Consider the following 25,575-nt stretch of genomic DNA (forward strand, 5'->3'; position numbering starts at 1 on the left):
AGGACTGAGCTCAAGAGGAAAACAGCTGACTGTGACTGGGGGGTCTCTGTAGAGGACTGGACTCTGACTTTAGGATGGGAGGAAGAGGAGGAGGAGAAGGAGGAGGAGGAGGAGGTGATATTTGAACTTCACATTGACCTTTATTGTAAAAAATCCTCCCAGACATTAGTTTCATGTTAAACACAAAGCATCTTGAACAGTGAGTTTTCCTCAGTTCATCAGTTTATTTCAACAAGTTTCTGATCCTGACAGGTTTGGTTCAGCAGGATCATCTTCACTAATGACTCCACTTTATGATGTTTGAAGCCTAAATACAATCAGCAGCAGTAAAAAGCTCATGTTAGACTCTAAACCTCTAAACCAACGACACCACGGTCACATGACTTCACCGTCACCACCACTCACCTTCAGCCTGTAGTTTGATTCAGCTCTGAGCTCTTCTACAGAAGCCTTTCCTCTGACAGAGTTAGTAACAGTTTGAAGAAACTGGTGTAAAAACGTGCTAAGACCCACCAACATCTGGCTTTTGTCAGCAAAGGAAACCATTCAGACCCGGGTCAAAGGACTCTGTAGTAGTCACAGGTCTTTATCGGCTGCGGCTCTATTCAGCATTGATGTAAACACAACACGCAGGTGAACACGTTAATTTTCACCTCTTTTTCTGCAGTAACATCTTTCAGAGTACAGACACTGTAAACACACCTGTCACCTCTCACTCTCACTCTCTCAAAGATGAGAGAGTGAGCAGCAGCCCTGAAATAAGTTTTACAAAACACTCTGACACTGACAGGAGCAACAACCCGGGGATGAGACAGATCTGTTTTACACAGCAGCTAGCAGCTCAGTCTCCCTCCACTGCATCTGTGTGTGATGACATCGATGATTGATGTCTCCAGCAGCTCCCGCCCTTCAGTCTGTAGAGTGTTAGCTGCTGTTTGAGTATTTTTCCTCAACAGTTGTTGAATAGAAAATCATGTTTTTATGTTTAAGGTTAAGCTGGAATCTGGAGAGCAGCTTCTCAGCTCTCACGTATAAAGGTATCATGTGAGATAATGGTGCCATTAGCATAAAGGACAAGTGTAAGGCCTTAAAATGGACACATCAGCTATAATGAGCAGTTTTTTTTTTTTTTTTTACCACAACATCAATTATTAGCCACTGACCTGAGACTGAAGGCAGCTATGTTAGCTAACAGGCTAACACCAAGTTAGGGCAGTCAACCTGAATGAATTCAAATTGAAATGACTGAATTTTCACATTATGTTAAAATTAATCAACTTTTAAGATGGAACTTCACCAGTGTATTTTTTTGTTTTTGGCCCAGTATATCCAAATATCTGATAAATGTTGAAGGTGTTATTAAGATGAAAGGATTCTGGTTTAATTAATGAGCTTTTAATTTACTTCTGATTCATGTTCAGATATTTAACAGCTTTACCAGTTTTGCTCATTAAGTTTTATTGAATGGATTAAAAAATAATAACATTAAAGCAGCAACATATTTAATATCTTAAAAGATTGTAATTTTTGTTAAGATGTAAATTTAGGGGTTTGTCCCAGCTTTGGGTTCAATCAACGATGAATGGTAAGTGAATGGTAATATACTGATATATCAAGAGGTGCAGGTTTAAAAAGTTAAGAGGTTTTAATTAGTTTTTCTGCACTGATTAATAGTTAGGGTTAGGGTTAGGGTTAGGTTATTTTAACCTTGATTGAGAAAAAGTTCTTGAAAGGAAAAAATGAATCATTTTCATGATATTTGATTAATTTTATGTGTTTTACCTCTTAAAAATATAAAACCTTGTATATAATCAATTAAATACCTATATATTATGTTACAATCCAGTGGTTATCCCATAAAATCAAATTAAAATACCTCGATTATAAAGTATTTTGTACTTTGTAACAGCAGCGGTCCGGGGCTTTTATTTTGCCAGTCAGCCCGTCAGACCGGATGTATCGGTGGAGCCTGTGGTGTGCTAACAGATAACAGCTAGTTAACAGTCACAAACTAACTAACCGCGCTGGTTAAAACCAGCCAGACAGACCTCAGGTCCGGGGCACTCGGGGCTCACCTGTCTCTCATGTCGGTGCTCACCTGAAGAAGCTTCTGGAAGCTGCTCGTGCACGCGCACAGTCTCCATGGCTACGGAGGAGTTCTACGAGGTGATGCGAGCTAATGCTAACGTGCTAATGGTGGCTACGGACGGAGTTGAGAGTAAAGTTTTGGAACCGCCGAACAAAGGAAAGTTAAATAAAGTTGTTAGTTAGCAGCTGGTTGAGTCAGAGTCCGTCTGGCGGAGGTTTCCTGGTCCGGATTAAAGCCACAGACCGAGTTGGCGGCTGTTGTTAGCTGCAGTTAGCTCAGTGTCAGCTGGGTGTTAGCTGGGTGTTGAAGTCTGCAGGTTATTGACTGAATAATTAATATAATAATAATTATTATAAATTATCTTTATATACATCTGAGTATAGTGAATAAGTAACTCCATATCATCTCCACTGGCTTTTCATCGGATCATCAAACAGGTTTTAAACTTAACTCTGCGTCAATAAAAGGTCTGAAACTGGACCTGCAGAAACTCTGAATAAAGTTCTGAAAATACAGAATATTAATCCACATCCAAGGTCAGGCTTTATTAAACTAGTTTTCAAACAATTAACCAGTTAACTCGTCAGCTAATAATGCCATGAACAGATTTTACTCATCAGTTAATTAACACAAAGTACGTAAAGAATAAAAAGCTAAATCAGTCTCCAGGTTCTTGTCAGGTAGGTTCATCCAACATCTTGGAGAACCTACCTCAGTGTCTTTGTCTCTTCATGTGATCCAGACACTATGGGGCCCGGGAATCCTGGTTCTTCTGGTTCTTTATGACCATGTGTGTTTGGACTAGTTGTCCTGCTGCTGGATGAATCTGGATAGTGTGGTTTTTGGTTCAGCTGTGGAGAGGATGTAGTTTGACTCTACCTGGAGTTTGATCTTTGCTCATGTTCCCATCATCGTGATGTGTAATCACATTTATATATTAAGTCTTTTCTACATATATGACACCTGAGTATAAATTCCTCAGGTTACTCTGTCTCCTGGGATGGTGATGGTTCATTAATGGTCCTCCTGTTCCCCCTGCAGGTGGAGAGGATTGTGGATAAGAGGAAGAACAAGAAGGGGAAGGTGGAGTACCTGGTCAGGTGGAGAGGTTATGGTTCAGAGGAGGACACCTGGGAACCTGAGAGTCACCTGTCCACCTGTATGATCTATGTCCATGAATTTAACCGTCAGTTCATTGAGCGACAGAAAGACAACACATTACTGCGCTCCACCCGCAGCTCGCCCAGCCTCCACTGCAGCTCCACCCACAGACCGCCCTACAGGCTGGCGCCTGGATCTGCAGCTCGCAGTGACATCAGCCCAGGTTTAACTGGAGACTGTAACCAGTTGAAACCTCCTGTCAGTCCGGCTCCCCTGGCCCTAGGGGCACTGACCCACCCGGCCTCGATTGGCTCTCCACAGCCCCCGTCAGCCGACAGGTTCAGCAGCGGTCTGATGTCGGCAGCTCTGGTTGGCTCGGCCCGCCGCAGTGTGGATCTGTCCAAGACTGGTATCAAGATCCTGGTTCCTAAGAGTCCAATGAACAGCCGTCTGGACTCGGAGGAGTCTCCAAGTGAGGCGGCTCATAGTCTGGAGGCCGGAGCTCAGGAGGCCCACCTGGTCCCACCTGAGGTTGCCCTGCTGGAGAAACCTGCAGGTGTCCAGCTGGGGCCTGGAGAGGAGAGGGCCCGCATGGGGACCAGACCCCGAAGCCAGAACCCTCTGCCTCCACCCCGAGTTCCCATCACACCTGCTGCCATGCGGTCCCTCAGTGGCACAGGTGAGGTCTTGATTGACCACACAACAGTTTATTGAAAAGGTCAGACCAGGTTCAAGTCTTTCTCTGGACAATCCGGCACTTACTCATCTATGGTCCTGCTGGGTCCTGGTTTTTAAGTCTTTGTTTATCACATTGACTCAAACATTCATCTCACACAGAGATTTAATGATGAGCTAATTTCTACCTGCAGCAGAAGTGATACAGCTAATACAAGATCAATTATAATAAATACCAAATTCAGTCAAAACAGAACAAACATTCAGTTTGTAAAGACAACAAATAAAAGTAGAAACTCTGAGTTATATTCATCTGTGTGTTTCCACTTCACATCCAAAAGTCTTTAAAATCAAAGGAGGTGTCAGTCGCTGTGAGGAAGAACTTGTTTCTGTCTGAGTGAGTGACTCCGGTTGTAAAATGTTTGAACCTGTTTGTCCCTCTGACGCTATGTGTTTTGTTTCCTACAGGTAATTCCACGTTGATGGAGGCTGTCGCTGCCAACGGGATGTCAGGTGTACATTGTGTTGTTGCTGGGGCAACCAGTGCAACGGGGAAACGACGTCTGGAGGAACGTTCTGCTTTTGACAAACGTCTGAGGTTCAGTGTTAGACAGACGGAGAGCGCTTACCGTTACCGTGACATCGTGGTGAAGAAACAAGATGGCTTCACCCACATCCTGCTGTCCACCAAGAGCTCCGAGAACAACGCACTCAACCCTGAGGTGAGGCCACACCCCCACACGTTAGACCACACCCCCACATCCAGTCATTCTCTTTAACCTCACCACTTTATTCTGCTCACCACTTCACCTTCACTGGTTCACTCTCCTTCAAACAAAGAGCTCCACCCCATGCCCTGAGGTGAGACCCACCTTCCTGAACTCTGACATTACCTGTCCAAAAACACCTGAACACACCCAGGTTAAACTCTGACTGCTGGTGTTGCTGCAGGCTGTTGTCAGGGTTACTGACCTCAGCAGTCATGTTGTCACTCCTCCTCCTCCTCAGGTCATGAAGGAGATCCAGAGCGCCATGGCGACAGCAGCATCAGACGATAGCAAACTGGTGTTGCTCAGCGCTGTTGGCAGTGTCTTCTGCTGCGGACTTGACTTCCTGTATTTCATCAGACGCCTGACGGATGACAGGAAGAAGGAGAGCATCAAGATGGCCGAAACCATCAGGTGACACCCACTCTAGTCACCATGGTAACCTGTGTGGTGTCATCAGTTAAAAGTGTTGATCTCTGACCTATGTTTCCTCTACATCAGGACGTTCGTCAACACCTTCATCCAGTTCAGGAAGCCAATTGTGGCGGCAGTGAACGGGCCGGCCCTGGGCCTCGGTGCTGCCATCCTGCCGCTCTGTGACGTAGTGTGGGCCAATGAGAAGGCCTGGTTCCAGACGCCATACACATCCTATGGCCAGACACCCGATGCTTGTTCATCCTTCACCTTCCCCCGCATAATGGGCCTCGCCTCGGTCAGTCCACCACTTCATTTACTTTCATTTTCCTTTGTTGACCACTTCATTTACCTTCATCCTCCTCGTCTCGCCATATGGTTAAATCACTGACGTCATGTTTGTTCTCTTTGGTTCAGATCTGTCAGATTTACATCAAGTCAAATCTATCATAACAATAACAATAAGATGACCAGGCCAGGGTTAATGTTCTACGTTAAATGTTCCGTACTGTTCCGGGTTAATTTAAATGTTCAGTTCTGTTCCAGGCTAACGAGCTGTTGCTGAGCGGCAGAAAACTGACGGCTCAGGAGGCGTGTTGTAAAGGTTTGGTGTCTCAGGTTTTGTGGCCGGGAACCTTCACACAGGAAGTGATGCTGCGAATCAAAGAGCTGGTGACAGTTGACTCACTGGTTAGACCACACACACACACACACACACACACACACACACACACACACACACACACACACACACACAGAGTGACTGCTGTCTATAAGTTAGTCACTACTCCTCTGTAGTCTTCTTCTTCTTCACCCTCAGTGTTGGTTCCACTGCCTGTCCTGCAGGTTCTGCGGGAGTCCAAAGCCCTGATGAGGAACACCAGCCGCAGTTCTCTGGAGCAAGCCAATGAGCGCGAGTGTGAAGCCCTGAAGAGAGTCTGGGGCTCGTCACAGGGAACAGACTCCATCCTGCAGTACCTGCAGAGGGGAACCGACCTCTGCTAAATCCTGAACCGGGATCTGGACCAGAACCTGGACTAGTCTGATGACCCAGCAATTCTGAGCTGGCACCAGTGACTCAGCAAATTCTGAGTTTCACAGAATCCTTTTTTTGTTGTTAAAATTTAAGTTATAATTTCAGCAGAACGTTCCTCCTGTTCCAGGTGTTTCATATGGAGATCACTTTCTCATGGATCCAGGATGTGTTTAGTCTAGCTTAGCACAAAGACTGGAAGCAGGGGGAAACTGCTAGCTTGGCTCATGTGGGGCTTCCTTAAAATGAATCAATCCATTAATTTATAGCTTAAAAATTCAAGAATAGATTTCATGGTATTTGCAATTTTTAAAAATCCTTTTAAAAACTAAAACTTGTCATAACCCAGTAATTTAATTAGCACCAAGTCTAGTGTCAGGTATGACAGAAAAATAACACAATAATTCTGATTTAAAACATCTGCATTGTTTCAAAGCACAAACTCAAGGTGGTTTTCATGGTATTTGGATCATTCAGAGTGGCACCAATGCTGGGTCCTCACAGTGTTCACTGTCTGGTGACTAGTCAGTGACAGTCTTTGTGCTAAGCTAGGCTAACTGGCCTTCTGTGCTGAGACAGAAGAAGAACTCAAACCTCAGACTGTGACACAGAACAAGAGGATTTAGATTAAATTTTGCATTGTTTGTTTAAATGGAGATGACCTCTGACCTAAATAAACCAGAGCAGAAACAGCGTATTTACTGAGGCTGACCAAGGTGGACTCATGTTTTTTACTCGGAGATGATCAGCTGTTGGACAGATGTTTAAGAGCTGCAGCCTCAGTCTGTCGTCTCCTTACATGTTAAAGGCTCACCCTGTTTCCTGCAGCATTCCCATCAGGACACACTTAGCCTGTCAGGGATCCTGCAGCATGGGGACAGTGATGAATCATGGGTAAATATCTGTCAGGTGATGCCACAGTGTGTGGGTGTGGCCTATGAGTCATGTGGTTATGTGTCCAGGTGATTTCTCACAGGTAAAATTAAAACACATTCTGTCAGGTGTCAGTTCGTCCTCCAGTTCTCCTGTTTGTGTACACAAAGAACTTGAAAGAAGCAGTTTAACGTTTAGGTAAATCCTACAGCCAGCAGCTAGTTAGCTTAGCTAACCCCTGTTTACAGTCTTTATGTCAAGATAAGCTAGCTGTTTCCAGTCTTTGTGCTAAGCTAGCTGTTTACTTGTTTCCAGTCTTTATGCTATGCTGAGCTAGCTGTTCCCAGTCTTTGTGCTAAGCTAAGCTAGCTGTTTCCTTGTTTCCAGTCTTTATGCTATGCTAAAATAGCTATCTTACTGTTTCCAGTTTAAGCTAGGCTAACCAGCTACTGGCTGTAGCTTCTCACAGACTTGACGATGGGACTCACCTGCAGAGGATTTACCTCCTTTAACCTGTTGGTGAACTGATTCAGGTTGTGGTGAGGACACAGAGACAAACAGGAGTCACACTTCAGTAATTTCATTCTTTACTGTTCAAACTGTTTGAATCCAGTGCGACTGTTGGGACTCTTTAACAGTCGTAACAAAAAGAGGAACTTTGTAAAGAACTTTTCTAAATCATTTGACAAACTTCTTTTTGTACAACAACAGTCATGTAAGACAAAATAATACAAAGACACCAAACCAGTGAAATAAAAACCTCTGACAGTCATGATCTGATTTGTTGTGTAGATGATTCATTTTACGAGAATGATCAGATGTTTAGACAAACTGAAACAGGAACTAATAGATATAAACTCTATAAAAAACATAACCTCAAGTAAATAATGAAGTCTTGTTTCTTTGTGATTTGTCACAGTGATGTTGACCTTTGACATAAAAATGTCATCATTTTATCCTGTTAGACATTCGTGTTGAATTGTGTCAGTGTATGAATCTTTCAGTTATGGAAAAAACATTAGTTTGACCTGTAGTGATTGAACTTGAAAGTGAATTTTTACCAAATTTGAAGAAACTCCTTCGGTGTCTCTGAAAGACCACATTCATGTTGGTTTTATAAAATAATGAGTGATGTTAATCAGCAGCAGTGTAATCACTTTGTAAAAAACACCTTTGAGAATCTGAACACAAATTTAGTTTAATTCAACTTTGTACAACAATTTTTTTGTCTAAATTATTTATTTTGAGACGTTTTAATCAAAACTGGCCTGGAACAAGTTTCTACAACAAAACCTAATCCAAGTACAAATTAAACTAAACAGTTAAAACAACTCTCAGTTCAACATAACAACACAGAGGCATACTGATGACATCATCATGGTGGACAGCTGTCGTGTGCTCCTGTAGCCAGGTGTAGGTGATAGGTGTGGTCGTGAAACATTAGCAGGGTGTAGAAGTTCTCTCCTCCTCTCAGGACTCCGTGCTCCCTGCCCCCCCACGATACTGGACTGTCAGCAAAACCATGAACCGTCAGAGACACCCAGGACTCGAGCCGAGGCTGCTCCAGGTAAGACCTGCAGGACAAATGAGACAATGACAGACACAGTCACTTCACGCCACTATCTACTGATCCTGTTGTAATATTTGTTACAACTGTAACTTCAGTAAGTTTATTCAAGGAAAAGTCCACTAATTTGTCTTTGACAACAAATCAGAGACTCCACCCAGTATTCTACAGGTGTTACATTGTATTCTGTAGGTGTTCTGTTGTGTTCTTCAGGTGTTGTGTTCTGTAGGTGTTATGTTGTGTTCTGTAGGTGTTCTGTTGTGTTCTTCAGGTGTTGTGTTCTGTAGGTGTTATGTTGTGTTCTGTAGGTGTTATGTTGTGTTCTGTAGGTGTTGTGTTCTGTAGGTGTTATGTTCCGTAGGTGTTATGTTGTATTCTGTAGGTGTTATGTTGTGTTCTTCAGGTGTTGCGTGTTGTTCTACACAGACTTCTAACTCAGATGTTTTCAATCCATCCTAAAAAGATTAAGAATTGGATTCAGATTTGAAAAAACCACTATGAAACCTCACTCCTGGAGACAAATGACTAAGGTCAGGGGTCAGGTGTCATGTCACCTGATCTCCTGGATGAGTCGGTGGACATCTTGAGGAAGCAGCAGTCCACAGATGGAGACTCTCAGAGCTCGACTCAGCGTTGTCTTCGGTTCAGGACAGACAAACGAGGACAGGAAGCTGCTGGACGAGTTCACACTGAAACCGCAGAAGAAGAGTTTACAGTTTCCTGCCGGACAGGTGTGTTTACAAGCAGGTACACAGAGACCAGTTGTCACCAGCTGATGTCGCCGTCGACGGCTCCAAGCCACTCCAGGAAGCTGTGAGTGTCACGTGACTGTAGGTCAGAGGTCAGCAGGGTGGGACAGGACAGGTGTGTCATAGCATGTGTGCTGATCTCAGGTCTGTGCTCCGACCAATCGTAACGAGACAGGAGGGGCTGCAGAGAGGCCCCGCCCCCTGCAGGACCGACAGCAGGGGGTTATGGGTAATATTAAGTGTGTAATAGCAGCAAAGGATCATTGGTAACACACAGGTAGGTCTCACCTGGATGATGTGACAGCAGAAAATCACTCTTCAGGTGAAGTCGTGACCTCAGACCTGTGAGAAGTCTCATGTATCCCCGCCCACCAGGAGCCATGCTGCTGTCAGTCAGGTCAACAGACACCACTGCATTACAAATACACAGTAGAAGTACACAGAGAGAGTAAGAGTATTTCACTGTAAAGGCTCATGTGACAGTTTGACTTCATATGTGTTCATAAGAGCCCGCCTCCTGTTAGGATGCTGGATCGTCCAATCAGATAATAACAGACTGTTACACCTGCTCAGGTAAAGTTGGGACTTTTAGGATTATATGATTATATTTTATATGTTTATGATTATATCAGACAGTAAAAAAAAAAGCTGACTTCCTGAAGCATGAGACAGAACGTGACTGTGTTCAGACCATATCTGCTGTTTGTTCTGTGGTTGAATCTGGACGATTTCCCCTCAACTCCCAACACCTGGAAGGAGTCTTTATCCAGAGAGAGGCACAGACGACCTGCAGACAGACACAGTCAGGTTTGTGAGACAGGTGACCTGCTGACATCACTTCAGACAGCAGGTGAGCTGCTCAGCAGGAGCACACTGCCACATCATTTGAGAATGTAAAAAGAAACACCCTCTGTGTGACATCGTCATACAGATATGTCCCTTTTCTTCTGCACAGTAAACAGGAAGTGATGTCAGACATAATTTTATCATTATCATTATCACCAGTAGGCAGAAGAGTTAAGTTTTTACCATTTGGCATCAGAGCGACACAGTTGTCTTCATCTATCCTAGTCCTGTACGACAGACCGTACACACTACCTGAAACACAGGAACAGTCAGTGCACGGGTGTCTCTCAGATCATGTAGGTATGTACACGTGTGTCTCTGAGGTGATACAGGTGTGTGCAGGTGTTACCCTGGTACACAGCAGTCTCCAGGAAGTGTTTATCCAGCAGTTCGTATATGGGCAGCTTCCTGATAAGGTAGAAACTGCTGAAACTGTTTAACACAGAATCCAGGTGAGAGGGGGCGGAGCTACACTCAGGCAGCAGCACAGACACCTGCACAGATGAAACCATTGTGTTGACTAAAATGTTTATTATCATTATACAGAGACTCAAATATTTGACACACATGTATTTGTTTGTTTGGTCACCTGTCTGACATTGTGACGTCATAACAAGTTCAGATTTCTAATGAGCAGTTTCATTAAGCTCTTAATAACTTTTTGTTCTCACTCATAACAAATCATCATTGATTGGTTAAATGATCTGAATCTGTGACGTCACTACAGCTGTGAAATCAGTGCAGTAAGAAGTACATTTACTCTCAAATGTACTGCACTACAAGCATAAATACTAAAGTAAAGTACAAATACCTCACAATTTTACTACAGTACTGTACTCACATAAATGTATGATTTTAAATGTATAAATATAATTGAGTTCTGGTCGCAATAATCTCATCGTCCAGTTTGTTGAAAGGAACCAACATAACTGACTTTTATTTTGAAATTCTGTACCTAGCACGTGTAAACTCGGTTTGTTTTCGTTAGCATGCTAACTGCTAACCCTTCACAATGAGCTGTTAGTTTACATTAGTTAACCCTAGTTAACTAACAGTACTAATTAATTCTCTGGACTAACTCTAACCCTAACCCTAACCCTCGGGAACTGTCTAAGCTGGAGCTATATGTGCTAACACGGTTGATATGCTAACATGCTAATGGTCTCACCTTGTAGTTGAAGTGTAGTTGCTCCACCTGGGAGCTGATCCGGTTCTTCTCGTCCAGGAAACTGGACCGATCACAGACCAGCAGAGACCGTGGAGTTTGATCCAGATCAACAGACATCTTCACTAAAAAATGTTTAAACTGGGAAAAACACTGCTCTATGGCCAGGGAGCTAACAGCTAACACGCTACGGGATACTTCCTGTGACGGGTTTTCAACTTAAAAGCGACCGACTGAAGGGTGATGGTGTTTTTAGGGTGAAATAAAACTAAAAAATGAGTTAAAATGTGCATAGTTAAAATGACTTAAATCTATAAATAATATATATATAAATAATTACAACGGCAAACACTCAATTACAAGATAGAGTTTGTTCACAGATCTTCTAGAAGTAAAAGAAAAAATGCACAAAAATACATTTAAATACCTTTTTCGGTTTAAAAAAAAAATCATCCATTAATCCCACGTTTGGGCTGAACCACTTAGTTTTACTTACCAACTTTACTAGTACTAATTAAAGGCACATCTAATGACAACCTTGATTAAACTAGTTTAATATGTAAACCAGTGTGAACTGGGTAAACCAGTTTAAACCAGATTAAACCAGATGACTTTATTATGAAGTCACATCATTTATGCAGACAAACATGATTATTGATTTGCTGACTTTATTTTGCTGACATAATTTCTGACCATTTATTAAGATAATCACATGATGTTGATAGTCATCAGTGATGTCATATTTCCGATCAGAAACACCCGAACACAGTGAGGACAGGTGAGTTTTGAACCTGCAGGTGATCCGGATCTGAATGTGACTCTGTGAGGTTGTAGATCAAAGCTCTGACATTATGACTCATTTATAATGTCATTCTGCAGGCTTCACTGAGATTCTTGTTTCTCCAAGACTATCTTCTGTGAGCGTTGTACATCTGACTACCACACACCTGTGCACAGAGGGACAGGTGTTTTTTTAAATGTAACCTGTCAGTTCTTGGTTTAAAGGTCCAACCTCGCGTGTCATCAAACTGATTTCCAGGTGAAGAGGAACTGGTCCCATTTGTTCTCAGGTTAACACAGTATGATACGTTTTCATGAGGACGGCTGGAACCACGTGAGGGAAACACCAATGGGTCTTGTCTCCACCTGCACCACAGACCAGTGGAGGTCACCTGTACGTCTGTTTACTGTGTAACTCAGTTAATGAGTTTGTGAACATTACAGAAATAAAAAGGGTAAAACCTGGTGAAGTCAACAAGCAGCTGTCATCTGATAAAACAACTGTTTCTGTTTTCTGTTCCTCCTGAAGATTCACCTCTTGACAAATCACAGTAGAGACAATGATCTTGTGATCACACAGGTGTACGTGTTACCTGTCCCCTGATGAGACTCAGACTCTTCCTCCCTCTGATCTGCAGCTGTTCCAGATGTTTCTGCTGTGTCACCTCCATGTTTTCTCTGAAGGATGAACGACCTTCACTCATAGAGAGGAGCTTATGCTACATGTCCAAAAGTATGTGGACAGCTAAACATTCAAACCCTGACTAAACTGTCCAAATACTTAACACTGCTAAGTCTACATCAGTCTCAGCAGATCACACAGCATCATACCTGTTTGCAATGACATCACAGAATCTTTGACTCTCTCTAATCAGACTGAGAACCTGCTGACTGCTGGAGGACATTCTTCTTCTTCTTCTGCAGCTGCTGCATCTTCTTTGGGCACACACACACACACACACACACACACACACACACACACACAGAGTTCAGTTAAATTACGGAAGCTTTTACCAGATAAACTCTGTATTTTGATGAACTCTGTTAATATTTGTGGCTGTTTCATTAAATCTGTTTCACTGTTTTGTATCATGTTGTAGTTGGATGATTTTATCATTGTGTTTTAAAAATATATATTTTGAAATGTAATTTTGTCTGACAAATTAAAAGAGTTCCACTTCAATATTACTGAGCCAGAGAAAGATAAAATATGTTGTTATATTCATGGACTGATGTTGTGCAGTAAGAGTCTTTTTATATATAAATCTGTCGTTATAAAACAAAAACAAAAACGAAAACGATTCTTCATTAAATCTGTTTATCAATGAGATAAAGTTAATCAAAAATCAATAATGTAAAATACATTTTGTCCTGTTGAGCTCAGGATTCATTCATTCTGTGTGTGTATCTCTTTTTCCTGGGGTCAGAAGTCGGTTAGTTAGTTACTGAGTTTGTTAGTTAGTTAGTTAATGTCCAGCTCAGTAAAATATTCTAATAGTTGCACTAATTCTCCGGCAGGTGGCAGCACCAGTGCCGCAGTTCGCAGAATGACCCTCTTCTCTCGCCGTAGTCACGTTTTCAGACCCGGTAGAGGAGATCGGAACATGCTGTTGACTGCTGAGCTAGAGCTGCTCTAACACAGTCCGGATCAGTTTGGACCTGGTTCAGATTCTGGTTTTGGTCTTAAGCTGTGGAGAGTGACGTCATGTCGGTGGTCGGGTGTGTACCTGGACAGTTTGATGACGCAGAGGACAGGTGAGACGAGCTCAGAGGGTGAGACTACCGAGCTCGGTGATTGTGGTTGTACTGGTTCTAGTGGTTCTACTGGGCCCAGTTCCAGAAAACAGCTTTAACAAACTGAGTGTCCGCTTGAATCTAGAATTTAAAAAATGAAAATAGAGCTCTGACAAAATGAATCACCATAGCAACAGATAAATGAAGAATTACTGTGGAAACAGGTAAATGAAGGATCCTGGGGAATGACACTGATTCAAAGTCAGTTATTAACTTTTCATGAATATAAAGTGTCAGATCAAATTTAAATCTATTGATTCAGGTGTGATCTGATGCAACAGGAGATGAAGATGTTGATCAATCAGAGAAGAGATTAGTATATAGATCAGTGATTGTAACAGACTCTGACCCAGTTGTAACAATCCTGTTGTTTTGCAGTGTAAATCTATTTTGCATTGAAATGTTTTACTATATTCAAACACCAAGTAAATTGAAACACAGTCACTGAATACTGTTGAAACAAAGTAGACTGTGTTCACTATTTAAACTACATTTAAAGACTCTGAAATATGACATAGTCTCCAATATGATCAGTAACTATGATTGGAACCATAGTCATAGTTGAAGTCACCATGGTAACTGACTCGGAGTTTACGTCACCAGGGATCTGTACCAGAAGGTTCAACAAACTGTGACTCTACAGATTCATGTAAGACATTAAAACACATTTATCTTTAAAAACAACAGCAGCGGTGAAACAGTCTCAGAGTCAGTAAGTTACAACTATTACATTTAATTCAGAGTCATCCACTAGATCACATTATTATTATTATTATTATTATTATTATTATTGTTGTTAATAATCATATTTATTATTAGATTAAATTATATTAAAGAATGTTAGATTAACCGGATCAGACAGAAGTTTATAGATCTATGATTGTAACCCCAGATTCTGATCCAGGATCAGCTCCATGATTTTAGTGATTTTCAGTTGAAAAAACATAAATGACTAAATTTATCTCCAGTAAATTAAATGTTGTTAAACCAGAGTCAGACTCTCTGCAGCTACAGTCAAACGCTCACTTTAAACTACAGTTAGTCCAGTTTTTAAATGTTAAGTGTTTTCAGCTGCTCTACTGTCGTTGTTGGGTACTTAAGGTTCTAACTGGAGCCACAAACCACCAGGAAACAAGCCCTGCGATTAATCTTTCCGTTTATTCAATGGGTATGTTGGTTCCCGGGATGCTTGCCATGGTTCTAAACAAAGAAAAAGGCATTACAATATTTGCCCAACAATGTCAATCTGGCCTTTAAGTCATAATATCATAAATATTTCAAATAATGATGATCTCCATTTAATAATTAACAAAAATAAAGCAGATTAAATTATATAAATCAACTTTCAAATCCCTACTAAGAAAGATAAAGAAAGTACTACTTACATTTAAGATAAATTAAAAGACACATGGCAAACACCCATGTGAACTCAACAAGGTGAAGAGGGTTTGCATTCAAAGAGGAGAGACTTCATCCTGACCTCTATTTATAATGTGGGAGGGGGCACATTCACAGGGTAAGGGCCCACTTGGTGCCTCCTTGTGGAAAGGAGGAATGTGGAGTTGGAGTTTCTAACAGTCGTGCTCACTCAGAAACATCACTTCACCTACAACATGATGTGACAGCTGTGATTGGACGGTTCATCAGTGAGACCAATCAGAACAGATGATTCTTCATAGATCAGAGTCTGAAGCTTCACACTGATTCTTCCTTCACAGTGATGAATGTGTAGTAAATGTTTGAGAGGAGCTGATGGACGATCTGACAGAGTGTGAATGTCTCAGAGTCTCAGGGTTTTAAAGACAGAAGCTGAGGATGAAGCCTCCATGTGTCAAATCTGACTGTCAGAGGTCGTCTGTGTCCTCACACTGACTGATCCTCATCACAGAGTCATGTTAGTGACGACAGGACTCAGGTAACAAACTGATGATCAGGATCTGAATCTGCTCCAACATGAACTCTTTAAATGAATGTCTCTGATCTCCTCTGATGAGGACATGACTCTGTGTCAGAGCTTCTCACTGTGAGACAGGAGGAGACAGAGAGAAGAAAACCAGAGAGCAGGTGCACTTCACAGAGTCTGCTACCATGGTAACTGGCTTGGAGGTAAAATCATCTCAGTTTCTGGAAAAGAGAACCCAGAGTTTCCTTCATCTCAGGGTTAAACCTGCCTTCTGAAACAGGACCCTGGTTCTACTGGTCTTTATGATGTTGCTCATCTGACCCAGAGATGAAATCAGCTTCATTTGTGATGAGTTAAAGTGACGTAATGAAGCTGTTGTTTTTGTATATACTTGTTTACATGTTTATATGTTTATATGTTTGTGTGTTTGTGTGTTTGCTAACATGGTTTTGTGTTTGTTTACGTTTTGTATGTTTGTATAGATGTTAGTGTGTTTGTCCTGAACAGACTGACAGACACACTATAAAGACAATTACTCTTCAATATTCAGACTGATCAGTATTTACAGTTGATCACAAACATCAAGGGAGAACTGATCAGGTCTTTATTGATTAGACTCAGAGGTGCTGTTATATTTTATGACAGTTTGTTTGATCAGTAGTTAAAACCTTTACAGGTTCTCACACTGTGGAAGATGGAAACATGGAGTGTTTGTTTTCTTTGACAGAAACAGTTATTAAAATGTTTTGTTTTTGAACAACGATCAATGATTCGACTTATCGTTTAATTGATGAGTGGACTACGGTAATCAATGAATGGACTAATTGATGAATGGACTAATCAATATATGGATTAATTAATGAATGGACTAATAAATGAATTGACTAACTGATGAATGGACTAATCAATTAATAGACTAATCAATGAATGGACTAATTGCTGCATCCTTGAACTGAAAAGATGGGGAGGGAGGAGTCTGAAGAGTTTACTCAGGTGTTTGAACTGATCATTTTCACAGGTTAATGCAGATGTGGCTGAGTCAACTTAACTTAACAGCCACTTTTCTAACTCTATTCCTTTTCCCTTTGCCTGCAGCAACCAATCAGAGGTGTCCACTGTACTGAGTCGGATCAGTGATGTCACTCTGCAGCCTTCATCGTCATCATCGTACCAACAGGAGGAAGACAGTGAAGAGGAGCAGGAAGAGGATGATGATGATGATGATGATGATGATGAGGAGTGGGCATTGACTTCAGCAGGAGGAAATCTCACCAAGAGATACAACAGGACAAACTGTCAGGTCTGATCAGTCTGATCAATCTGATTGATTATTAATGAATGTATATGTGTTTACTCTGTTTGTTTGTTTTCAGTCCAACAGACATAATCCATCCAATAAGACACTGCCATTGTCGACTCCATCAGACAAAGCTCTGAGGAAATATGAACACAAGATCAACCTGGGTAACTACACCTGTACCAACTACACCCATATCAACTACACTTTCACCTATACCAACTACACCCATACCAACTACACCTATATTAACTACACCCTAACAACTACGCCTATACTAACTACACCCATACCAACTACACCTATACTAATTAAAACCATATCAACTACACCTATACTAACTACACCCGTACCAACTACACCTATACTAACTACACCCATACCAACTACACCTATATTAACTACACCTGTACCAATGACACCTATACTAACTACACCCATACCAACTACACCTATACTAACTAAACCCATATCAACTACACCTATACTAACTACACCCGTACCAACTACACCTATACTAACTACACCCATACCAACTACACCTATACTAACTAAACCCATATCAACTACACCTATACTAACTACACCCATACCAATTACACCTATATCAACTATACCTATACTAACTATATCTATACCAACTACATCTGACCCAGACAGTGTGACATCAGATTCTTGGTTTTGGTTCTGATCAGGTTCCAGTTCTGATCAGGTTCTGGTTCTGGTTCTCAGGTTCTGATGTGAACAGGTTTTCTGTTTGTTTTCATTTCAGATAAACTGAATTTCGCTGATTCTGTGATCAATAAAGTGACGACAATGCAGAAACAGAGAGATGCTGACACGTACGTCTGATTTCATCTGAACGTTATTTTCAGTACAGGTCATGTGACTGATGTGACTAACCTTCTGATTGGCTGCTCTTTGCAGGTACAGAGTGAAGGACAAATCAGATCGAGCCACAGTCGAACAGGTGAACTGCACATGAAGACACTTTTACTTAGAAAAGGCCAGAGAGGAAGTGAACAGGATGAAAACTGGTTTGAAATGTTCTGTCATCGTGTTTGAAACTAAATATGATAAAAGTCGATCATTGAAGAAACATTCAGACCTGTCGGATCAATAATCATCAGATAATAAATGTTGTTTCTCATTGTTTCTTCCTCTGCAGGTTTTAGATCCTCGGACTCGAATGATTCTGTTTAAGATGTTGAGTCGAGGAGTGATCTGTGAAATCAACGGCTGCATCAGTACAGGGAAGGAGGTCAGACATCACCCACCAACAACACTGATGGATGCTAGGGGGGAAATAGTGACATCACTCTTTAACAGAGCTTTCAGTTTACTAATGAATTACTTGATGAATAATTGCAACTGTACTCTTTACTTTTGTGTCAGGAAAGATGGTCTAATGATCTGACTGACAGCTGACAGCCAACGCTGCAAGGAGTCAGTGTTAGCTGTCATATAAGATCCATTGTGCTGCTCAGTTTGTATTTCACTAAGAAAGTTGAAGCTAGTTAGCCTAGCTTGCTGTTAGCACTGATGAACATTACTCTTTGTTCATGTTATTTCAACATAGAGTCACGAGTCATGACACAGAGTAATGTACCAAGTTAGCTTAACATCTTATCTTAACATGGAAAGAACCACTTTCTGAACCAAGCAGTAAGAGGAAGTCCATGGACAGGTTGTCCTCATGAACGTGGTCTGGTGTGTTTTTCAGGCAAATGTTTACCACGCCAGCACCTCAGCAGGGGAAAGCAGAGCCATCAAGATCTACAAGACCTCCATCCTGCTGTTCAAAGACCGAGACAAATACGTCAGTGGAGAGTTCAGGTCAGTCACACCTCAGAAGAAGAGTTCAGATAGACTGAACTTGTTATCTCCAAATAAAAGACATAAGACACACCTGAAGTCTCACTAATCTAACCGGTAATTCATGTTATTATGGATCTTTACCATGTTCAGTAACAGGGTTCTACTTTCTTCTGTTGTCCTGCAGGTTCCGTCATGGCTACTGCAAAGGAAACCCCAGGAAGATGGTGAGAACCTGGGCGGAGAAAGAGATGAGAAACCTTATCAGGTCAGACCCTTTCTATTGACCTGCAGAACCCATTAGAACCTAGAAGAACCAGATTTGACAGATAGGTAGAACTTCGTCTGAATGTTAGAATCAAGTAGAACCTCATCTGACAGGAAGAAACCAGTAAAATAATGTATAACAGATAGAACCCAGTAGAAACAAGTGTTTCTAATAGATAGAACCCAGTAGAATGAGATCTCACTAACACATAGAACCTGATCTAATAGATAAAACCCACTAGAACCTGACAACGTGTGTGTTTCAGGCTTCAGACAGCAGGGATCCTGAGTCCAGAACCTCTGCTGCTCAGAAGTCATGTTCTGCTGATGAGCTTCATTGGAAAAGATAACATGTAAGAACCAACCATATATATTGATCAGTGACTGATCAGTGATATGTACATAGTAATTATGACTGTTGCTTCATGTGTTGATCACGAGTCCTGTATTCACGATCACGACCCTTATTGATGACCTGTCCTGTATTGATTGATCAGGCCGGCTCCTCTGCTGAAGAACGCGTCATTGTCTGAGTCAAAGGCTCGTGAGCTCTACCTACAGGTTCTACAGAACATGAGGAAGATGTTTCAGGATGCTCGACTCGTTCATGCCGATCTCAGCGAGTTCAACATGCTGTAAGAGACTGTGCCCACCAGCTGGACACACCCATCACACACGGAACCCTTTCAAAATAAAGCTTACTGTGAAACCTAATTCAATTCAATTAAATTTTATTTGTATAGCGCCAAATCATAATATACATTATCTCAAGGCACTTTACAGGGTCAGGTTGAGACCTTACTTTGTTATAGAGAAAAACCCAACAGTTCCCACAAAGAGCAGCGCTTCGCGACAGGGGGGAGGAAAAACTCCCTTTAACAGGAAGAAACCTCCAACAGAACCGGGCTCAGGGTGGGGGGGTCTGCCTCGACCGGTTGGGTTTAGGAGGAGATAAAGGGGGGGTGGGGGGAGGAGAGAGGAGAAAAGAGAGAGAGAGAGACCAGGAACAGCTGTGTAGGTAATGGTGTTATCAATAATAATGACAGGTAACAGTGGTTAATAGTAAAGATGAGTAGTGGTGGATCTGGATCCTGCTGCTCCAGAGGCAGAAATACCTGCAGAATGAGAACCTATTGTGGTTCTCTAAAACTGGGATCTTTAGAGTTTCTGTTTGTCTTTGTTCTACACAGGTCAGAGTCAGCTGACTCAGATGGATCAGTTTCATCTCTGTGAGTCCAGAGATACAAAGAGAACTAATGGCCACCTTTCCACCAGCTCTGTCTGATTTACATGTGGTATCTTGTTTATTGAACAGATGTAGAAAATGAATGAGACCTTTGTTGACCAACAGTGACTACAGGCAGCATCCCACAATTCCTGAAATCATTGTTGAGTAGTTGGATTTGTTCTGATTCTGTCAAATAAACCCATCTGACTCATCTGATTCGAACAAAATGTTGGACTGCTATTTTAATATCAACATGTCAGTAAAGAAAATTGACATCATACATTTGAATAGCATCAAAGACCAACAGACAGTGTGTCCGTTGTGTTTAACAGTTCCTGTTTTTCCACACCTATCTGTAGGTATCACAACGGAGATGCTTACATCATTGATGTGTCACAGTCAGTGGAGCATGATCATCCTCATGCTCTTGAGTTCCTCAGGAAGGACTGCAGCAACGTGAATGGTTAGTCACTGCAGAAAGTCTCTACTGTTTAACTACGGTCATTTAAAAATAATTTGTCTGAGAGTAAAGTCAGATTAAATGAGCAAACACAGTCTGAATTGAAGAATTATTGTTTCCTCTGAATCTCTGCTATTAACCCTCTACCCCCTCCTGTATGATTGATGTCAGACTGACAAAACTCTGTCGTCTGTTGTATGGATTCAAACATGTCAGCTGATGTCTGTGTTTTTATTTCCCAGAGTTCTTTGTGAAGCATGGTGTGGCTGTGATGACAGTCAGAGAACTGTTTGACTTCATCACTGACCCGTCGATCAACTGCCACAACATCGATCAATACCTGGAGAAGGTCTTCCCGCAGAAAGACAGTTTTATTTACAAAAACATCTTTAGAGAACACAGTATTAAAAAACAAGATGCAAACACAGACAAGATGGACAGGCAGGATACAGCGGGAACAAGATACAGGCGGGAGCAAGATACAGATAAGAACAAGATACAGGCGGGAACAAGATACAGATAAGAACAAGATACAGGCGGGAACAAGATAAGAATCAGAATCGGTTTTATTGCCAAGTATGTTTCCACATACAAGGAATTTGTGCTGGTGATTGGTGCAATTGAGGATCAGGGGGATCAGTGACAGTGGGGCTCTCTAGCCTTGTTGATAAGGCTGATAGCAGATGGGAAGAAGCTGTTTTTGTGGCCAGAGGTTTTGGTCCTGAAGGACCGCAGCCTCCTGCCAGAGGGGAGTGTCTCAAAGAGTTTGTGTCCAGGGTGGGAGGAGTCAGCTACAATCTTCCCTGCACGCCTCAGAGTCCTTGAGGCGTACAGGTCCTGGAGGGATGGAAGATTGCAGCCAATCACCTTCTCCGCAGAGTGGATGATACGCTGCAGTCTGTTATTGTCCCTCTCCGTGGCAGCAGCGTACCAGATGGTGATGGAGGAGGTGAGGATGGACTCAATGATGGAGGTGTAGAAGTTCACCATCATAGTCCTTGGCAGGTTGAACTTCTTCAATTGCCTCAGGAAATACATCCTCTGCTGAGCTTTTTTGATGAGGGAGCTGATGTTCAGCTCCCACTTAATGTCCTATGTAATGGTGGTTCCCAAGAAGCGGAAATGCTCCACGGTAGCCACAGGGGAGTCACACAGGGTGATGGGGGTGGGTGGGGCTGGGTTTTTCCTGAAGTCCACTATCATCTCCACTGTCTTCAGAGCATTTAGCTCTAGGTTGTTCTGCCTGCACCAGGTCACCAGACGCTCAGTCTCCCACCTGTAGGCAGACTCATCGCCATCAGAGATGAGTCCAATGAGAGTGGTGTCGTCTGCAAACTTCAGGAGCTTGACAGACTGATGGCTGGAGGTGCAGGTGTTGGTGTACAGGGAGAAGAGCAGAGGAGAAAGAACGCAGCCTTGTGGGGATCCAGTGCTGATGGTCTGGGAGTCAGACACGTGCTTTCCTAGCTTCACGTGCTGCCTCCTGTCAGACAGGAAGTCGGTGATCCACCTGCAGGTGGAGTCAGGCACGCTCAGCTGGGAGAGCTTGTCCTGCAGCAGAGCCGGGATGATGGTGTTGAAGGCAGAGCTGAAGTCCACAAACAGGATCCTGGCATAGGTCCCTGAGGAGTCCAGGTGCTGGAGGATGAAGTGGAGAGCCATGTTGACGGCGTCGTCTACAGACCTGTTGGCTCTGTAGGCGAACTGCAGGGGGTCCAGGAGTGGGTCAGTGATGGATTTGAGATGGGACAGGACAAGACGCTCAAATGATTTCATGACCACAGAGGTCAGGGCAATGGGTCTGTAGTCATTTAGACCTGTGGGCCTTGGTTTTTTGGGGACAGGGATGATGGTGGAGGATTTGAAGCAGGCTGGCACGTGGCAGGTCTCCAGTGAGGTGTTGAAGATGTCCGTGAACACTGGAGACAGCTGATCAGCACAGTGCTTCAGGGATGATGGAGAGACAGAGTCAGGACCGGCTGCTTTGCGGGGGTTCTGCTTCTTAAAAAGCCTGTTGACATCTCTCTCCAGGATAGAGAGAGACGTTCCTTTGGTAGGGGAGGAGGGGGGTTCTGATGTGGCTAGTTGTTGAGGTGCCAGGGCCCCTGCTAAAGTGGGGGAGGAGAAGCTGGTGGTCCGGAGATGGTGACTGGACTCGCGGGGGTTGGTGTCAGGCTTGTCCCATTGTCTTTCAAAGCGGCAGTAGAACTCATTCAGATCGTTGGCCAGACGGAAGTCGTTAATGGAGTGGGGGGGTTTAGGTTTGTAGTTAGTGATCTGTCTGAGCCCTTTCCAGACACAAGCAGATACAGGCGGGAACAAGATACAGATAAGAACAAGATACAGATAAGAATAAGATACAGACAGGAACAAGATGCAGGCGGGAACAAGATGCAGGCGGGAACAAAGCAGACAAACAATGGATTGCAGTAAAAACAGAAATTGATTATCTTTATCTATTTATTTGATTGTATATTTATTTGTTTGTCTGTTTTTTTGGTGTGTCTGTCATTGGTTGCCTAGGCAATGATGATTGCGGCTGAGCGAACATCGGAGCAGCGATCAGATCAGGATAGAGTGGATGAGGAGGTGATGGAACAAAGACAAACATTTTTAGCTGGTTACAGTTGTAACAAACTGAATGAGTCTAGTCTATGTGACCTTTAACCTCTGTATGTCCCCTCTCCTCCCTCCTCCTGTCCCCACAGGTGTTTAAGAAGGCCTATATCCCCCGGACTCTGACGGAGGTGAGTCACTATGAGCGAGATATTGACCTGATGAAGACAAAGGAGGAAGAGTCAGCCCTCTCTGGATACGATGACAATGTAAGAAACTCAAACATAAAGATTAGCTCAGACAGACGAAACAATAAAGATGACAAGAACACAGTAGAAATACTTTTAAGCTCCTGAAGTTTCCTGTGCTTCTACTTTTTTTCAATGAGTTTCTGTTTTATTGTTTTTGTCTTATTCTTATTGTGATGGTGATGATTAAGATGATGGTGATATAATGGTGATGAAGCTTAAGCTGTTTTTCTGTGTTGTTCAGGTTCTGTATCAGACGCTGACGGGACTGAAGAAGGATCTCTCTGGAGTTCAGACAGTACGTCACCTCACTCTCTGTCTCATGCTAGTGTTAGCTTAGCATATTTTAGCACGGCTTAGTTTGAAATAGATTAGCCTGACTGTGTCCGTTCGTGTCTCCTCAGGTTCCTGCTCTCCTGGAGGACAACCACTCCTCATCAGAGGAGGAAGAGGAGGAGGTGGAGGATGAAGATGAGGTAGATCAGCAGGAGCAGAATGAGGAAACCCCGATGGACAGAAAGGTGTTTGACTCTCGTTGTATCTTTGAATCTTTGAAACACTGACACTGAGTCAGGTTGTTTTTGTTTGAAATGAAAAATAAAAGTGAAAATAAATGTTTGTTTCTCTCAGGAGAAGAAGAAGATGGTGAAAGAAGCTCAAAGAGAGAAAAGAAAAAGTAAAGTACCGAAACACGTGAAGAAGAGGAAGGAGAAAGTGGCAAAGATGAAGAAGGGCAGATGACTTCCTGTTTGTCATGACGACATCACTCCCCTGTAAACATGGACCCAGACTGAACATCCAGCAGCCAATCACAGCTCAGATCTGTCTCAACTCAACAACCATTTACACACCTTTTTCTGCAGCTTAAAGATCAAGACATGTGGTTGAAAGTCTGGAAGAAGCTTCAGCTGCTCCTCTGATTGGTTTAAACCCAACCTGATACACCACATGATGCAGGTGTGAACCTATGCTTCAGTCAATCAATATCAGACAGAAGCTGATTCATGATTATTAAAAGTTTTAATCTGATGTGTTTTCATCAGTTTTTTCTTTTGTTGCTGATTCTGTTTAATCAGCCTGTGAATATTCTCATTTGTCCAGGTCATAGTATCTCAAAGGAGTTTTAAATCGAAAGCAACTGGACTTGGTTATTAATAATAAATAACCAAGTCCAGTTGCTTTCGATTTAAAACTCCTTTGAGATTCTGTTTAATGAACAAGCTAACGAGCTAACATTAGCTTACACGGTTGTTACTAACAGAGTCTGAAAACAGACATGGACGCCTGTATTTTAACTAAACCATATCATGATGGGAGAGGAGAGAAAAATGTCCAGGTGTGCTCACCCCAACAATCTTCATCAGCATCAGTGCTGCATGTGACTGGAACAAGAAACTTTATACATACATACACACACACACACACACACACATATATATATATATATATATATATATATATATATATATATATATATATATATACACACACACACACAGTAACAACAGCAGATATGTACTGACTAATGAAACCAGGTTGGTGTCCTGATGATTCCGTCAGGAATAGAGTTCGACAGATAATCAGTCATGTTTCATCACACAGCTTAGTTTATCAGTTTAGACCAGATCACCATGGAGACGACGTTCAACGCTCACATCAACAAGTGCTGTCATGAAGGCAAGTTTCTGTGTGTGTGTGTGTGTGTGTGTGTGTGTGTGTGTGAGAGAGAGAGATAAAGCAGCTGTGATGGTGGTGATGATGTCACTGTACGTGTCATCACTGATAGTTGATTACTGTTTGTTTTACAGTTTGATAAAGTTTGATTCTGTGTCTTTAACCTTCACTCTTCAGTTGTTTTTCATAAACCAGTCTAATGTCATCCAGTTAAAGCTCCTGGTTCCTGATCAGCCAATCAGAGCCAGAGAACATCACACATTGCGCTCTGAAT

At 42.4% G+C, this 25,575-nt stretch overlaps 3 protein-coding genes across 3 annotated transcripts; 2 read left to right on the forward strand and 1 right to left on the reverse strand.

Annotated features, from left to right (window-relative positions):
* The first annotated feature begins 1,928 nt into the window (after window positions 1–1,928).
* On the forward strand, window positions 1,929–7,727 carry cdyl (chromodomain protein, Y-like). Its single transcript, XM_071490555.1, has 7 exons — window positions 1,929–2,166; window positions 3,131–3,869; window positions 4,334–4,587; window positions 4,874–5,046; window positions 5,134–5,344; window positions 5,593–5,736; window positions 5,893–7,727. Exons 1-7 carry the CDS (start codon window positions 2,143–2,145, stop codon window positions 6,049–6,051), a joined length of 1,704 nt encoding a protein of 567 aa, XP_071346656.1. The 5' UTR covers window positions 1,929–2,142; the 3' UTR covers window positions 6,052–7,727.
* Window positions 7,523–11,493, reverse strand: rpp40 (ribonuclease P/MRP 40 subunit). Its single transcript, XM_071490559.1, has 8 exons — window positions 11,283–11,493; window positions 10,464–10,608; window positions 10,298–10,366; window positions 9,960–10,055; window positions 9,557–9,679; window positions 9,289–9,469; window positions 9,074–9,208; window positions 7,523–8,526 (listed from the first exon to the last, which is right to left on the reverse strand). Exons 1-8 carry the CDS (start codon window positions 11,397–11,399, stop codon window positions 8,328–8,330), a joined length of 1,065 nt encoding a protein of 354 aa, XP_071346660.1. The 5' UTR covers window positions 11,400–11,493; the 3' UTR covers window positions 7,523–8,327.
* A 2,127-nt stretch (window positions 11,494–13,620) lies between these two features.
* Window positions 13,621–24,656, forward strand: riok1 (RIO kinase 1 (yeast)). Its single transcript, XM_071491639.1, has 17 exons — window positions 13,621–13,814; window positions 16,852–17,056; window positions 17,130–17,220; window positions 17,826–17,895; window positions 17,981–18,023; window positions 18,222–18,314; window positions 18,777–18,889; window positions 19,056–19,136; window positions 19,402–19,488; window positions 19,633–19,770; window positions 20,723–20,826; window positions 21,066–21,172; window positions 23,347–23,412; window positions 23,532–23,648; window positions 23,872–23,925; window positions 24,032–24,148; window positions 24,258–24,656. The coding sequence occupies exons 1-17, from the start codon at window positions 13,765–13,767 to the stop codon at window positions 24,366–24,368; spliced, it is 1,647 nt and encodes a 548-aa protein (XP_071347740.1). The 5' UTR covers window positions 13,621–13,764; the 3' UTR covers window positions 24,369–24,656.
* Window positions 24,657–25,575: the final 919 nt, after the last annotated feature.

The sequence above is a fragment of the Trachinotus anak genome, unplaced genomic scaffold, assembly GCF_046630095.1.
Source record: "Trachinotus anak isolate AG129_WGS33_773 ecotype Australia unplaced genomic scaffold, CSIRO_AGI_Tana_v1 ptg000012l, whole genome shotgun sequence".
In the NCBI taxonomy this organism is placed as follows: Eukaryota; Metazoa; Chordata; class Actinopteri; order Carangiformes; family Carangidae; genus Trachinotus; species Trachinotus anak.